The following is a 15,369-nucleotide window of genomic DNA, read 5'->3' on the forward strand; positions in this document are numbered from 1 at the left end:
TAGTTCTCATTACGTTCTGTTTAACTTACAAGACCTTCCTCATGTAATCATTACGTTCTGTTTAATAATCAATTTGAAAAACTTACAAGACCTTCCTTATGAATAACTGGTACACCTTCCTTTTCCCAGTGGTATTGAACAACATTTGTCTTAGCTTCAAAAGTACCCTCCACTGGCTGACCATAGGTGTACCTGAAATTTTGAAGAACTATAAGTACAAGTTTAACGAAACTGAATTAATTATTTACTTGAACTTAAATCCACACTAACATTCATAACGTTGTGTAATATTTATAATTTATTATTGACACATTTATGATTCTAATTCTTATTTATTTTCATACAACTAAGTGGCACCTATCAGCTGTTTTTGTTCCAACCACTTTTAAACATTTTAGTTATTCAATCCATTGATTAATATGACCATAGTTACTTGTGAAATACATATGAAATTTTCTTTAAATTTTCTAAACTAGTTGGCGTCTTGTCTACAGTTTTCAGAGGTCACGTGTAATCCCAATAACTCTTTATTGAAAATAATCTAGAAACAAAAATATGAAAAAATAGAATTACAACATAAACATTTAGGGATCTATTAGTTTTCATTTTGTTTTTTGCCTTAACAAGCCTTTCAGTTGCATTCAAAATTTTGAAGATTTATACTGCACAAACCTCAGTATATAAAAGGGAACTGAAGAAATTATGTAAGCATTATATTCAAAATTTTAAAAGTAAACAGATACAATTCCACTTACTGGGCACATATTTTCCAAGTGATTGAGTCAGCATTAGACAGCAAGTATGAAGGAGGGGTTATTTTCACTTCAAACTTTGGCAAGACTATGTAACAAATTTAAAAACTAAGTTTTCAATTATTTCAACATATTTTATAAAATATTTTTATTAAAATATGCAAAATTTTATAAATTATTCAAATCAAATATATAAATGTTTTTGTGGAACCAACAATAAAATTATTAAGTTTGTAACAAATATGAAAAGCAATCATCAAAACCTTATGGCTGGCAAATATAAAATGATAATACAAACAGAACTACTAAAAATATCTAAGGACTAGTTCAATAAGAGTGCATGTAGAAATAATATGGTATTACACTGAGATAAATCGTTTTATTCTTGGACCACGTAATGAGCCTTTTATTGTAACTTAAATTACTCCTTTCCCTTTCCTGTATAAACAATATAATTTCTAATTGTATAATTTGTCTTGATTCTTTATGGCCTGAAGTTATTTATCTCATATGCTAGTTTCAATTTTTTTTTTTTTTATTTGAAATATACTGATCTCATCTGTAATACTAAAATATTACTAATATTACATCAAAAAATTAGTTTCTGTGATATACACTAATTTTGTAAACATGTTTTTACAGTACATCACTATCTTAAGATTTAGTATTTTTTTGTAATATAAAAGAAGTTAAACTGTGATTAAAACATCAAGTTATTTATTACATGTTTGTAACTTAAGTTATGCTGCATCAAGATTTTAATAATATAAGAATACATGTGTGAATTTATTGATTACCCCAGGAGAGTTTAAAAATAACTTGTAAGAATTTCTTTACAAAAGTAACATCCTATACTTGCTTGACAATAGAGATCGTCTCATACATAAAACTTCTAAACTAATTTGGATGAAAAATCAAAAGTATTCTTATAAACCAACAAACACAACACTTAATTGAAAAATGAATTAAATATCCAGTCTAGAAAAGGCAAGACTTCACAAATATTGTCCAGTAGAAATGTACAATCCTCTAAACTGTTTTCTAAATAACACTGTTTTGAAATTATTAATGTTGATCAGATTGTACAAAATGTCTTTCGTCTTTCAATGAGACAAATCAAATTCAAATGCCAGCATTTCTTAGTTAATAATTAAGCATATAACATTATGTATAAAGTAGAAAATAGCTTTTACATGGATCCTACCTATTCTTGAAATAGGTAAATCCACGATATTTTTAGTTACTGGTTCCCTCTAACACCCAAGTCACAAGAAAAACCTTCAATTTTACAAACCTTTTATTTTAGTAAAAAATTAACACATTCATAATTTCACTTTTACTCAGTAAATGAAATTTTTTAAATTATTAAGCAAGCTTAAGCAAAGAAAAAGAAAACTTAAAATTAGTTTGCTAAGGATAGTATTAAAAGTACAGTAGTTTGAGTTGTTAAAAACTAGAGAGATTTACAAGCAAGTGCTACAGGGTTGACAAACAACTTGCTTGGCATGTGACAAGTCTTGGATTCAAGTTAAAAATTCTTCACAACAGGAAAGAAATACAAGAAAAATAATTCCAAAATATATTCTACTAATGTAAATTTAAAAAGTTTCTATTAGTTTCAAGTAGAACTGACTTCTTATCATTTTTTTCTTATTCACAAACATATATAGAGATGAGAAAAACAAACAATGAAACTTTAACCTCAGTCACAAGTATTACACAAAACAAAGCACTGCAATGGACAATCTTAATAACCTTTGTTACTGTTAGACCATCTTAAAATAACTTAATTTTAAATTTATTAGAATGATTTAATAAAAAATTGAGTTTAACTTCAATATTTAAATACTTTACTTTCCAATGATCAAAACAAGTTTTTAAGAGATATTAAACTTTTCATTAAACTTGCCAATCCAAGAAATAAAAAAAACCTTACCATATTCTTTAACTTCAAAATTCTCATAAATTTCAGTATTTTCAATGTTCCCTTTGATTCGCCACATTCCATAGGTTGGTTCATCAGGTAAAGCTAGTTCAAACTGTACAATACCTATAGAGAAATTCAACAAATTAAATATTAAGCAATAATCTTTATTGATAAAACTTTTAAAATTGCATTCCGCTCTACAGTTGTCAAAAAGCCCACAAATTCTGCTCAATAAAAAAAAAAGTTATTCAATGCTAAGTAGTGAAAAATGAGGTTGTATGTCCCTGCTAAGTTTTTCACTAAATAACAAGAGAAACAAATTGTTTAAACAACGTTGTATCACTTGACTCTCCCAAATGACACCTTAGAACTTTCTGTCACATTACTAGAAACAGTTTGACGCTTCAGAAAAGAATAAATGAAAATATAATTATTATAAAAATATAATAGCATGTAACATAATTCAAACTTTTCTCATTATCTTTTATCCTCAACAGTATGTAGTACTTTTAAAACAACCAACCTCATAATGTAATACAAGCAATGGTTCAGAAAACCCTAAATTTTGGTAAAGAGTTATAGAACAACTAAATAAATGCATCATCTGCATTTTTCATTATAATTTATAGAGTGAATAAAATAATAGCCATAAGAAGAAAGGTTTACTTTTTTATATAATAAAATATAAAAATATAATAAATTAAAGGAACAACCTACCATCAGCAAAAGATAACATAGGCCAATACCCCAGAACTATTCCATCAGGGTTTTCAATTTGAAAACTTCCAACCTTCATGGTTTAAAAAAAAAATTATTATATTATCCATTTAGTTCTACAAGGCAAAATAAATTACATTTAAAAGAAATGAAATAAAAGATTTCAAACTGAACACTACAAATACCAAGAGATCCTATTTTTTGCCTGCCAACTTAACTGATATATTTTACATAAAATATATTAACATAAGATACTTCCCTTTAGATATACCCTTAATGCATTCATTCGTTTTTACTGTAAACAAAAAGTCTATAATAATGGAGAAGCTAGATATGTAAACATTTATCATTAATTCTTTGTTGTCAATGATATATGAATTCCTGATCAAATATTACTAAAGCCTAAAACTGTATAATGGTATGATAATATATGTAATGTTTATGAAATAACAAATGAAAGAAAAATAACGGTAATTTAATTTCTCAAAAACTTTGTATTACTGACATTTGTCTAATTATAAAACGTAAGGAAAAATAATTTACCGATGTCAGTATCTTAATTTAAGTTAACTTCAACGATCTGTAACAAAACTTCATAATTTGTTGAGGTAAAAATAAAAACTTACAGTCTCTTTGGGAACAAGTTTTAAATCAGGTGTTGTTGGAAGTACCCGAACTTTCACTGAAAACAGAATATACAAAACTTATTATTCAAATTGTGAACATTAAATACATGATAGAATTCAATAATAATTGATTAGTCAACTAATAGTAGTTCCAGCTTCCTACATTCACTTACTCAGATTTCAAGTATAACATGTTAAATTACTGAGAGAATTTGTGCAGATCATAGAAAGGAAAGAGATTCTACCCGGAATAAAATTTTCATAGTTTTGAAAATCAATATTTTAAGATGCAGCATAAGTAATTTTCACTGAAAATAGAAATAACATAATAACGTTTGTAAACAGAACTTAGAAACAAATATTATCCTTTATTTTTATTTTAACATGTCAAAAATTAACTTTAGTGTTGTAGTTTAGGAGAAACTTTTTCAAAGTTATTCTGATGTAAGCATGCATGTTGTTGACTTTTGTTTTATTGGATACAGTAAATGAATAGTAACCAATCAACAGTATATACCAACAGCTCATGTTTTGTAAAACAGTAAAATTTTACCAACTCCTGTAGAGAACCACTAGCATCACAGTTAGAAGCATGTGTTTGCAACAACAGCCCTTTTATGTAAGATGGTAAGTTGTCCTTATATGGGAATTTGGCATTAAACTTCTTACATCTTTCCACCAAGGTGAATAATTTTGATATTCTTTGATATGAAAGCACTATTTATACAGTTTCATATCCTACAATGTCCTGTCTAGATTGGCCTCAAAGTTTATGGTTTATTTTCTTCATGGCCCAGTTGATGACGCCATTATTTTTCAGAGCTACAAATGTCCTTCCAATCATTAAGCTTCAAGGACATGTTGAAGTGTTTTGTTCTACTCTATCTCAGTCACTACAAGTTAATTTATTTCTAAAAACTCATGGCATAAGTATTTCAATTCTTGGTGGACAAGACTATCTTCCTTTTTATTACTGAAAAAATCAATCTCTGGTGCAGTAACTGTTATGTAATGCTCAGGAATTCCATGGTTGTAGATAAGGTAATGAAGCGATTTAAAGGTAGCCTAACCTCACTTCCATGTATTTGTATGGAGTCAGTTATTCAAACCACGAGGTGTTGAAGAGTTTCCTACAACAAGGATATCTTCCGACTCTCTTTTTATTGAAACTTTATGTCAATTTTCGATTTATATAAATTTATCTTCTTTCATTATTACTGAATACAATTTCTCATCTTCCAATAACATATCAAGTAGAACTCATGTTAATCAACATCAATTTTCCATCAATATTCATCAACTGTTCTTTTTTAAAAGATAAACTTCTGATATCATCCAGGATAGGCGGGATATTCTTAGCTGAACTTTATTCAACAGTAGCACTAATTTCTCACTTACAGGTGTCTGGATAACTCTCTCATCTGATTGAGCTAAAAAACTTGTCCTTAGGGTATTTTGGTGTATAAATGGTTAATGGTTTTTAGTAGTCTCAGCTATAATGGCCAAGTTTCCAGCATCTATAACAGTTTCTTCTTTCTAGTATCCTTTGGGAGGTTCTTATTCTCTAGAAGTTTTTGTCTTCTGTTCAAATTAAGTTGAAACACCTACTGTCTTGTTTGTTTGTTTTTTATTTCCTCCACTCTGGGTAAGTAGTTGTGAAGTTTATCAAAGGAAGTTGATTTTCAACATTTCCCAAAACTTGTGTATTCAGTTGTTTATTAGATGCTTTAATCAGTTTAGTTCTATCACCAACTGCTGACTTTCCTTCAAAGATTTTAACAGACTTGGCTTCAGCCTACATTTCATACAGTTGCAGATTTAAGGTTGTATGGACCCAGGGGCTAATACTTTTTGTGATCTTAATATCCTAAGTAATTTTATATAGAATAACTTTAGCAATGGACCCTCATTAAGACCATGGGCTACTCTAGCCCTCACCTAAATGTGTCACTAGTTTCACAGCCTCATCTTTTAAAGAATCCTTAAATTGGTTATGTACTAATAAATTCATCATTTCATATGAAACATCCAGGTAATATACTTGTGCAAGTCTTTCCAAATCTTTCGCAATTTCAGCTGAGATTTCTTCTATCCTCAATACCATGTTCCAGAAGTTTGATCTGGATGTTTGTTTTTGGTGCAACACTGAAACTTTCGAATAAGTAAGCTATTAGTAATTGATAATTATTACATTTTTAAGCTGAAAGGTTACTTAATTTTGCTAAAGACAGCTTTTTTAGATGGATAGAAGGTGGATGGCTTAATTTATTGGTCACTGTTTCACCCCTTCACTTTGGAAGTTATTTCAAACTGAATCCAATATGTGTTTCTTTGTACCTATTCATTGTAAACTATTGGTTTCTCAATTAAGAAATATTAATGAATGCACCATTTAAATTATGGAGCTGAATTTAACAACAGCTTAGCTGTAGTAATCCAGGAAGGTTTTGCAGTTACAGGTAACACAGCAGTGAAGTCAACAGTTATAAACCAACCAAGTTCTCCTATTCCATATTTTGTTGTAGATGAAGTTTTATGCTGATGCAAAACAGGATATACCTGGTTTAAACACTGCATTAAAAAAATGATTTGTTACTGATGTTCCTTTATGCCTAAATGATGCTCTCAAACTTGTTGATGTCTATTTACTTCATTCGTGTCCTTGTGTATTTCAGTTTCGTCATTAGATCCTTTCTGTACATCCTTGTTCTTGTAGTAATCTCTAATCAGTCTTGTCTTCAAATTTATTTTTGATCTTAATTTTTCTTTAAATTATACACCTCCTTCTATTAACCATCTTCTTAAATTATAATCGTCCTTTCAGCTGTGGGGACATTATTATGCAACAATCTGTCCCACTATTCTTCGGTAAAAGAGTAATCCAGGAATTGGAAGTGATGACTAGTTTCCTTTCGTTTAGTCTTTCACAACTAAATTATGGACAGCTAGCACAAATAGCCCTGTTGTAGTTTTGCACAAAATTCTAAACAACCAAATCAAAACTTCTATTCATTTTCATGTTCTCCTACTTTTGTTCAATCTCACTTCCAGTTCTGGTATCATGTTGAAATTGAACAAAATTGTATTTTGTTTTTACCAAAATAATCCCACTTCTGACAATGTTGTAACATTTCCTTTCATTGAACAGGTTCTTTTAAATTATTTAATAAAAACAAAGTGAAGTCTAGTTGACATTAGTAGCAACAGGCTACTTGTAAATAGTAGTACCATTAAACACTAGTTCACAAATAATGTTTTAACATTGAAGAGTAATTTACATGCTAATAGTAATATAGCTAACATAAATAAATGTATGGGTACAGTTTAAAGACAAATCAACTGAGTAACTGAATACATGCGATAACTAACAATGATCAGAAAACTTGGAATTCACAACCTTTCAGTTACTTAATGAACCCAACTAACTGCTGCACTTATTCTCATATTTCTAATGTAGCATTGTTTCCAGATGTTTTGTAAATTCTCTTTATCATTAAGTTCCTATTGTTTCCAGATGTTTTGTAAATTCTCTTTACCATTAAGTTCCCATTGTTTCTAGATGTTTTGTAAATTCTCTTTATCATTAAGTTCCTATTGTTTCCAGATGTTTTGTAAATTCTCTTTACCATTAAGTTCCCATTGTTTCTAGATGTTTTGTAAATTCTCTTTATCATTAAGTTCCTATTGTTTCCAGATGTTTTGTAAATTCTCTTTATCATTAAGTTCCTATTGTTTCCAGATGTTTTGTAAATTCTCTTTATTAGTAAGTTCCTATTGTTTCCAGATGTTTTGTAAATTCTCTTTATCATTAAGTTCCTATTGTTTCCAGATGTTTTGTAAATTCTCTTTATCATTAAGTTCCTATTGTTTCCAGATGTTTTGTAAATTCTCTTTATCATTAAGTTCCTATTGTTTCCAGATGTTTTGTAAATTCTCTTTACCATTAAGTTCCCATTGTTTCCAGATGTTTTGTAAATTCTCTTTACCATTAAGTTCCCATTGTTTCTAGATGTTTTGTAAATTCTCTTTACCATTAAGTTCCCATTCATTCTAGATGTTTTGTAAATTCTCTTTACCATTAAGTTCCCATTGCTTCTAGATGTTTTGTAAATTCTCTTTACCATTAAGTTCCCATTGTTTCTAGATGTTTTGTAAATTCTCTTTACCATTAAGTTCCCATTGTTTCTAGATGTTTTGCAAATTCTCTTTACCATTAAGTTCCCATTGTTTCTAGATGTTTTGCAAATTCTCTTTACCATTAAGTTCCCATTGTTTCTAGATGTTTTGCAAATTCTCTTTACCATTAAGTTCCCATTGTTTCTAGATGTTTTGTAAATTCTCTTTACCATTAAGTTCCCATTGTTTCTAGATGTTTTGTAAATTCTCTTTACCATTAAGTTCCCATTGTTTCTAGATGTTTTGTAAATTCTCTTTACCATTAAGTTCCCATTGTTTCTAGATGTTTTGTAAATTCTCTTTACCATTAAGTTCCCATTGTTTCTAGATGTTTTGTAAATTCTCTTTACCATTAAGTTCCCATTGTTTCTAGATGTTTTGTAAATTCTCTTTACCATTAAGTTCCCATTGTTTCTAGATGTTTTGTAAATTCTCTTTACCATTAAGTTCCCATTGTTTCTAGATGTTTTGTAAATTCTCTTTACCATTAAGTTCCCATTGTTTCTAGATGTTTTGTAAATTCTCTTTACCATTAAGTTCCCATTGTTTCTAGATGTTTTGTAAATTCTCTTTACCATTAAGTTCCCATTGTTTCTAGATGTTTTGTAAATTCTCTTTACCATTAAGTTCCCATTGTTTCTAGATGTTTTGTAAATTCTCTTTACCATTAAGTTCCCATTGTTTCTAGATGTTTTGTAAATTCTCTTTACCATTAAGTTCCCATTGTTTCTAGATGTTTTGTAAATTCTCTTAAGTTCCTAAATTCTCTTTACCATTAAGTTCCCATTGTTTCTAGATGTTTTGTAAATTCTCTTTACCATTAAGTTCCCATTGTTTCTAGATGTTTTGTAAATTCTCTTTACCATTAAGTTCCCATTGTTTCTAGATGTTTTGTAAATTCTCTTTATCATTAAGTTCCTATTGTTTCTAGATGTTTTGTAAATTCTCTTTATCATTAAGTTCCTATTGTTTCTAGATGTTTTGTAAATCATTACTTCCTATTGTTTCCAGATGTTTTGTAAATTCTCTTTATCTTAAGTTCCTATTGTTTCCAGATGTTTTGTAAATTCTCTTTATCATTAAGTTCCTATTGTTTCCAGATGTTTTGTAAATTCTCTTTATCATTAAGTTCCTATTGTTTCCAGATGTTTTGTAAATTCTCTTTATTATTAAGTTCCTATTGTTTCCAGATGTTTTGTAAATTCTCTTTATTAAGTTCCTATTAAGTTCCTTTATTTTTGTAAATTCTCTTTATCATTAAGTTTCCAGATGTTTTGTAAATTCTCTTTATCATTAAGTTCCTATTGTTTCTAGATGTTTTGTAAATTCTCTTTATCATCCTATTGTTTCTAGATGTTTTGTAAATTCTCTTTATCATTAAGTTCCTATTGTTTCCAGATGTTTTGTAAATTCTCTTTATCATAAGTTCCTATTGTTTCTAGATGTTTTGTAAATTCTCTTTATCATAAGTTCCTATTGTTTCTAGATGTTTTGTAAATTCTCTTTATCATAAGTTCCTATTGTTTCCAGATGTTTTGTAAATTCTCTTTATCATAAGTTCCTATTGTTTCCAGTTGTTTTGTAAATTCTCTTTATCATTAAGTTCCTATTGTTTCTAGATGTTTTGTAAATTCTCTTTACCATAAGTTCCTATTGTTTCCAGATGTTTTGTAAATTTTCTTTACCATTAAGTTCCTATTGTTTCTAGATGTTTTGTAAATTCTCTTTACCATTAAGTTCCTATTGTTTCTAGATGTTTTGTAAATTCTCTTTACCATTAAGTTACCAAATATTCTTTGTATTCCACGGCTACTAATTAAATTTTTAACACTGTTATTATTATAATTTAGCAGTCCTCTACACTAAATGAAAACCATAGAAGATATAGCTTACTGAATTATACTTAATTTTTACTTTAGAAATAAAAAGGACAATCAATAAGACTCAGTAATTTTTTGTGTAATATGATTTTAACCCAATAACCATATTTATCAAAACTGATTCATATTATGTACTCGAACAGATTCAATATTTTAAATAATTGATTAGATCCATTGCTGTATTAAGCAATCTACCTTGCAACCTACCTCTTTGACCTGGTTTGTAGAGTGGTTTGTCAGTCTGGACGAAAATAAGAAGGTTGTCTTTATTTACTTTGATGTTCTTTTCGAAAAAAAAGTCATTGGAGTTTGGACTACTGTAGGAACCATTGACATACAACCTTGGTTGTTTAACTTCAGTTCCAGATGGAATAGTTAACTGAATAGAATTGCTAGGTTTATCTAAATAAGTTAAAACAAAAAGTAAAATCAAATTACAATGTTATGTAATAAAGACTTAGAAGTTAAAATTCATAAAAATGATTTATAGTTTCTGTGGTAATTATGAAAATAAGAAATGAGAAAACGTTCTTTGATGCTCAAGGATTTCTTTTTTAATTTGTAATGGACAGGTTGTAGTAGTTTATCTTAATGGAAAGATTGCTAGAAATGAGCTAAATGAAATTAACACTTTCATAACAACTTCAATTTGATTAATTAGAAATATGAATAACAAGCTGCTAGCAAGTAGACATCAATAGAAAGTCTAACTATTTAAGATCTTTATGTAAAAGGTGTTAACCAACCTTTACTGAAGGACACTTCAGTCTCTGCTACAACGTTACCATCATTTTGGTCTTTTACACCTATTCTCAAAAATCCATTGGTATTTATATCAAACAGATGCAAGTTTAGGATATTGTTTCTCCCTAGAGTTAAACTCTTCGGAGCTGTGAGAATGAAGCCACTGGAGGGGATAAAGAAAAACAAAATTTAAGTCAAAATATAAAAGTTTCTTATGGAACTTTCAAATTGGTACGATACAGAAATGTTCATGTAAAGTTATTTCATTACATATAACAGAAACTTTGGAAGATGTATAGTACTAACTAGTTGTGTAATTTTAGTTTCAAAACATTGAAGTTGAGGATACAGTATTTTATCTGAAGTAAAAAATGTTAGGGTACTGTAGTGACCCGTGATTATACAAGTAGATTACTGACAAATATGTTACAGATGTATTATGAGGGGTCATTTCCTCCACGATGAAAAGTTAGAGGATACATTCCCCATGTAAATAACACCTGTGACTACCTAAATACTTAACTCCTAATCCGAGGGCCACGAGTTCGAATCCCCGTCGCACCAAACATGCTCACCCTTTCAGCTGTGAGGCATTATAATGTGATGTTTAATCCCACTATTTGTTGGTGGGTGGTGATGCCCAACTTCTTTCCCTCTAGCCTTACACTGCTAAATTAGGAACTGCTAGCGCAGATAGCCCTCATGTAGCTTTGCATGAAATTCAAAACAAACCAAACTATCTAAATAATAATAAAATAGTACATTAATTAGCATCAGTACCATTTTGCTGACCTTCTAAAAATGCATCATGCATGAAAATACCAGCACAGAATATTAATTTCAATGTATTTCACCATGAACACCAATCCCTCTGAAGATTTGAGGGGAGATTGTAGTATTTGATCACTTTGTATAAAACAGTAGTTAATAAGTTGACATACAGTTATGGTCCAATCCAAATAGGTGTAAATAATCTATAAAAGAACTATTGCGATGGAATAACAACTAGAAATCTGGAGCGATGAACCATTAAGTAAACAAAATAAACAAAAACTAACGAAGGGGATAATGTTCACGGAACGAACTATGTGTGTGTGTGTGTGTGTGTGTGTGTGTGTGTGTGTGTTTTCTCATAGCAAAGCGTTGTAATTCCGTAGGGAGACCGCTGTACTAGCGCGGGGGCAAGAACTATGAGAGAAAAACGCACAGCACAATACCATTCCATTAGGGTAGACAGGGAACCCTTCTTACTTAAATGAGTCATTTATAGGTTTGTTTGTTCAATTTCGCGTAAAGCTCCTCGAGAGCTCTCTGTTAACAGTCATTAACCTGTTGATTGCCAAGTATTTCAGCTGCTACGGCAACTCCGAACCAAGTTCAAAACACAACTCTAATGCTTCTTCATTTTGTAACTTTTTTCGTGACGCCATTTTGGATCGAAAGTGAAACAATTTGCAAGTAGGTCAAATGCATGTATGACATCTAGCGTTGAAGTTAGGTATTACTGAAAACGAATTAACTCGTCCGTGGCACTGTGTTACCGATCAGCTTGGACGAGTTATCTCGTCTACGGCACTGAACAGGTTAAATAAGAGGTGGTAGGCTAAAACAAATGTAGATAGTTGACGCGTAATCTTGAACTTTTCTTTCACTTACGGGCCCGGCATGGCCAAGCGCGCAAGGCGCGCGACTCGTAATCCGAGGGTCGCGGGTTCGAGCCCGCGCCGAACATGCTCGCCCTCCCAGCCGTGAGGGCGTTACAATGTGACGGTCAATCACACTTTTCGTTGGTAAAAGAGTAGCCCAAGAGTTGGCGGTGGGTGGTGATGACTAGCTGCCTTCCCTCTAGTCTTACACTGCAAAATTAGGGATGGCTAGCACAGATAGCCCTCGAGTAGCTTTGTGCGAAAATTCAAAACAAACAAACAAACAAGATCAGTTAATCACTTTGGTGATAATACATTTGTCAAAACAATTACAGAAAAATTTATCTTGCTCATGCGCTCTAACCATGCAGTACAGTCCATTTCCTAGTTTCTCTAACTTCTGATCAAGGTAATTTACCAATTTACTCACCCCCATTCCGATGGTGGATAATCTGTAACTCTGGAGCTTGTAACGATAAATGTTAAGTTTCGATATCAGTAGTGAGAAGATCCCATAATTTCAGTTTTAACTTTAACATTTTTTTCGCTGTTTTTTTTTCTATTGTATTTTAACCAAAAGCGGCGAAATGAGGAGGGGGAAGGTGTTGAAGGTAATGGAAGATATGTTTTAGCTTCTCCTGTCGTCCCACCTCCGAATAATCATATCTTGCTGTTAAAGTTGATTCAATTTCTAAATTATGTGCACCTACAAGATGTAGAGTGGCCCCAAAATGTTTTGTGTAGCACACCTCAGCTCCCTCATCGAGGAACAGGTTGTCTCCACCTCTGATTTCAACGCAAGCCCGACAAAAATGGCGTGTAATGCTGCATGCAGCAAAACTAAATAGAGCTCGAAATGAATATGAAGCCCAATGTACCATTCGATTTCTAGTCGTTATGTTTTATGCGAGAATTCTTCCTCATCAGTAACCCTGGACAAGGACAAAACGGAAGAACGAGGCTAAAAAACAAGTTTAAAAAAGAACTTGTCACTTGTTAAGTCCGAACAAACACTTACTTCAAGTGTATGTATCAATCAAACAACATGTGTAAGACGCAATGGAATATACCTGAAATTCGATGTTTGACAGAATTTTTAGTACTTAAGTTGTATAATAACGGGGGGTGGTAACCCTACAGCATTTGCCTCATTCCAACACCATTAACGTACAGGTGAAAATGCTATAAAAACTTGTCTAACGAGTAGCCTCAGTTGCGAAAGCAACATACATTTTCAAGGAAAGTAAACAAACAAAAACACGTATATGCTACAGTACTTTATTAAAATAATGTATGTTTGACAAGTTTCTTTCCTTTTTTTCCAATTAACATAAATTTAGCATAAAGTAAATAACGAAGAAAGACAACGAATAAATGATGAAATAAAATTACAAAACATATCGGCTAAACAAAAGTAAATATACTCTTCAAAACAAGAAATGCAAAAGGGAAATTTTTATTTTAAAAAGAAATATATGTAATAACGTTACAAGCTGAGTATGTGATGTTACACGTGTTAAGGCACTGATTGTCAGACCAAAATGACAATAAAAGTTTTGCACTTTGAAAACGGAGGAAACATCGGATTTTTCGCCAAAACGCATTCGCGTCCAATAAATTTGTTTGAGAGATCTGCATGTTCTGCACGTGCAACATGTGCAAAATCCCTATAAAAGTGACGGGTTTTCGGTTTCCATAGCTCAGTGTTAAGCCACCGACACGCAATACAGTTACGCCAAGACTGACAAAAGCACAACGCAACAACGCCATTGGTCGCTTGGAAGCAGGCGAATCTCCATCAGATGTTGCCAGAGCTGTGAATGTCCACCCAAGCACCATCAAAAGGCTATGGAATCGTCACCAACAACATGGATCAACTCGTGACCGTCCACGATCTGGCAGACCTCGTGTGACCACGCCCGCACAAGATCGCTACATCCGGTTACGTCACCTTCGAGATAGGACCACCACTGCGACGTCTACTGCCTCAACCATACCAGGGCTGCGTAGGATTTCCGATCAGACCGTACGCAACAGTCTACGAGTTTCTGAGGCCCCATGTGCAACCCATCATGGTGAACGTCAACGACGTTTTTCAACATGACAACGCCCGTCCTCACACAGCCCGACTCACCACTGTCTTCTTGAGACACCACAACATCAATGTTCTTCCCTGGCCCTCCAGATCACCAGATTTAATCCCCATCGAACATCTTTGGGACGAGTTGGACCGACGTCTGCGACAGCGACAATCTCAACCGCAGACTCTACCTCAGCTTGCAGCAGCTTTGCAGGCTGAGTGGACAGCCATTCCACAGGATGCGATTCGTCATCTCATCGCTTCCATGGGCAGGAGATGCCAAGCAGTTATTGATACTCACGGGGGGCATACTCGTTATTGACGTTGAGTGTCGTAAAACTTCAACTAGTGAGCGTGGACTTCGCCTTTGCAGACTTTGGATGTTTAGCAGTGAATGTGCAAAGTTTCACACATGTCATACAGAAGTACACGGAATAAACTTGTTAACAATTTGTCCCAAATTTTGCCTTTTGCGTTTCTTTTTTTTTGAAGAGTTTAATTTTAATATAAACACATTTATCTGGATCACTTATTGTCGTATAACGTTAAATTATCAGGTATCATGATTTCTAATGCTGCATGCACTGTTGGTGGGGTAAGTTCAATATATTAATGGCGAACTATGAATAATTTATTTCTGGACGTGGTTTTGTTGCACTAAAGGTCCATACATTGAATACTTCAGTCTACTACGTACACGTTACCCTAATAATGTAAATATTGTTTGTGAAAAATACAAACAGATAAATTTAAATATAGACCATTTATTTTTATATTATTTTGTTTGATGTTATCACAACGCTATACAACAAAACTATACG

At 31.8% G+C, this 15,369-nt stretch overlaps 1 protein-coding gene across 3 annotated transcripts in view; it reads right to left on the bottom strand.

Annotated features, from left to right (window-relative positions):
• Positions 1–15,369, bottom strand: part of LOC143231787 (murinoglobulin-2-like) — a 51,593-nt gene that overhangs the window by 24,336 nt on the left and 11,888 nt on the right. For all 3 annotated transcript variants that reach the window (XM_076466438.1, XM_076466437.1, XM_076466435.1), the window contains exons 2-8: positions 10,825–10,985; positions 10,286–10,480; positions 4,023–4,078; positions 3,397–3,469; positions 2,689–2,802; positions 756–840; positions 87–192 (exon numbers count right to left, since the gene is read on the bottom strand). In XM_076466438.1, coding sequence (XP_076322553.1) covers positions 87–192; positions 756–840; positions 2,689–2,802; positions 3,397–3,469; positions 4,023–4,078; positions 10,286–10,480; positions 10,825–10,985 — 790 coding nt within the window. The remainder of the gene's footprint in view (positions 1–86; positions 193–755; positions 841–2,688; positions 2,803–3,396; positions 3,470–4,022; positions 4,079–10,285; positions 10,481–10,824; positions 10,986–15,369) is intronic.

This window comes from Tachypleus tridentatus, chromosome 11, assembly GCF_004210375.1.
Source record: "Tachypleus tridentatus isolate NWPU-2018 chromosome 11, ASM421037v1, whole genome shotgun sequence".
NCBI lineage: Eukaryota > Metazoa > Arthropoda > Merostomata > Xiphosura > Limulidae > Tachypleus > Tachypleus tridentatus.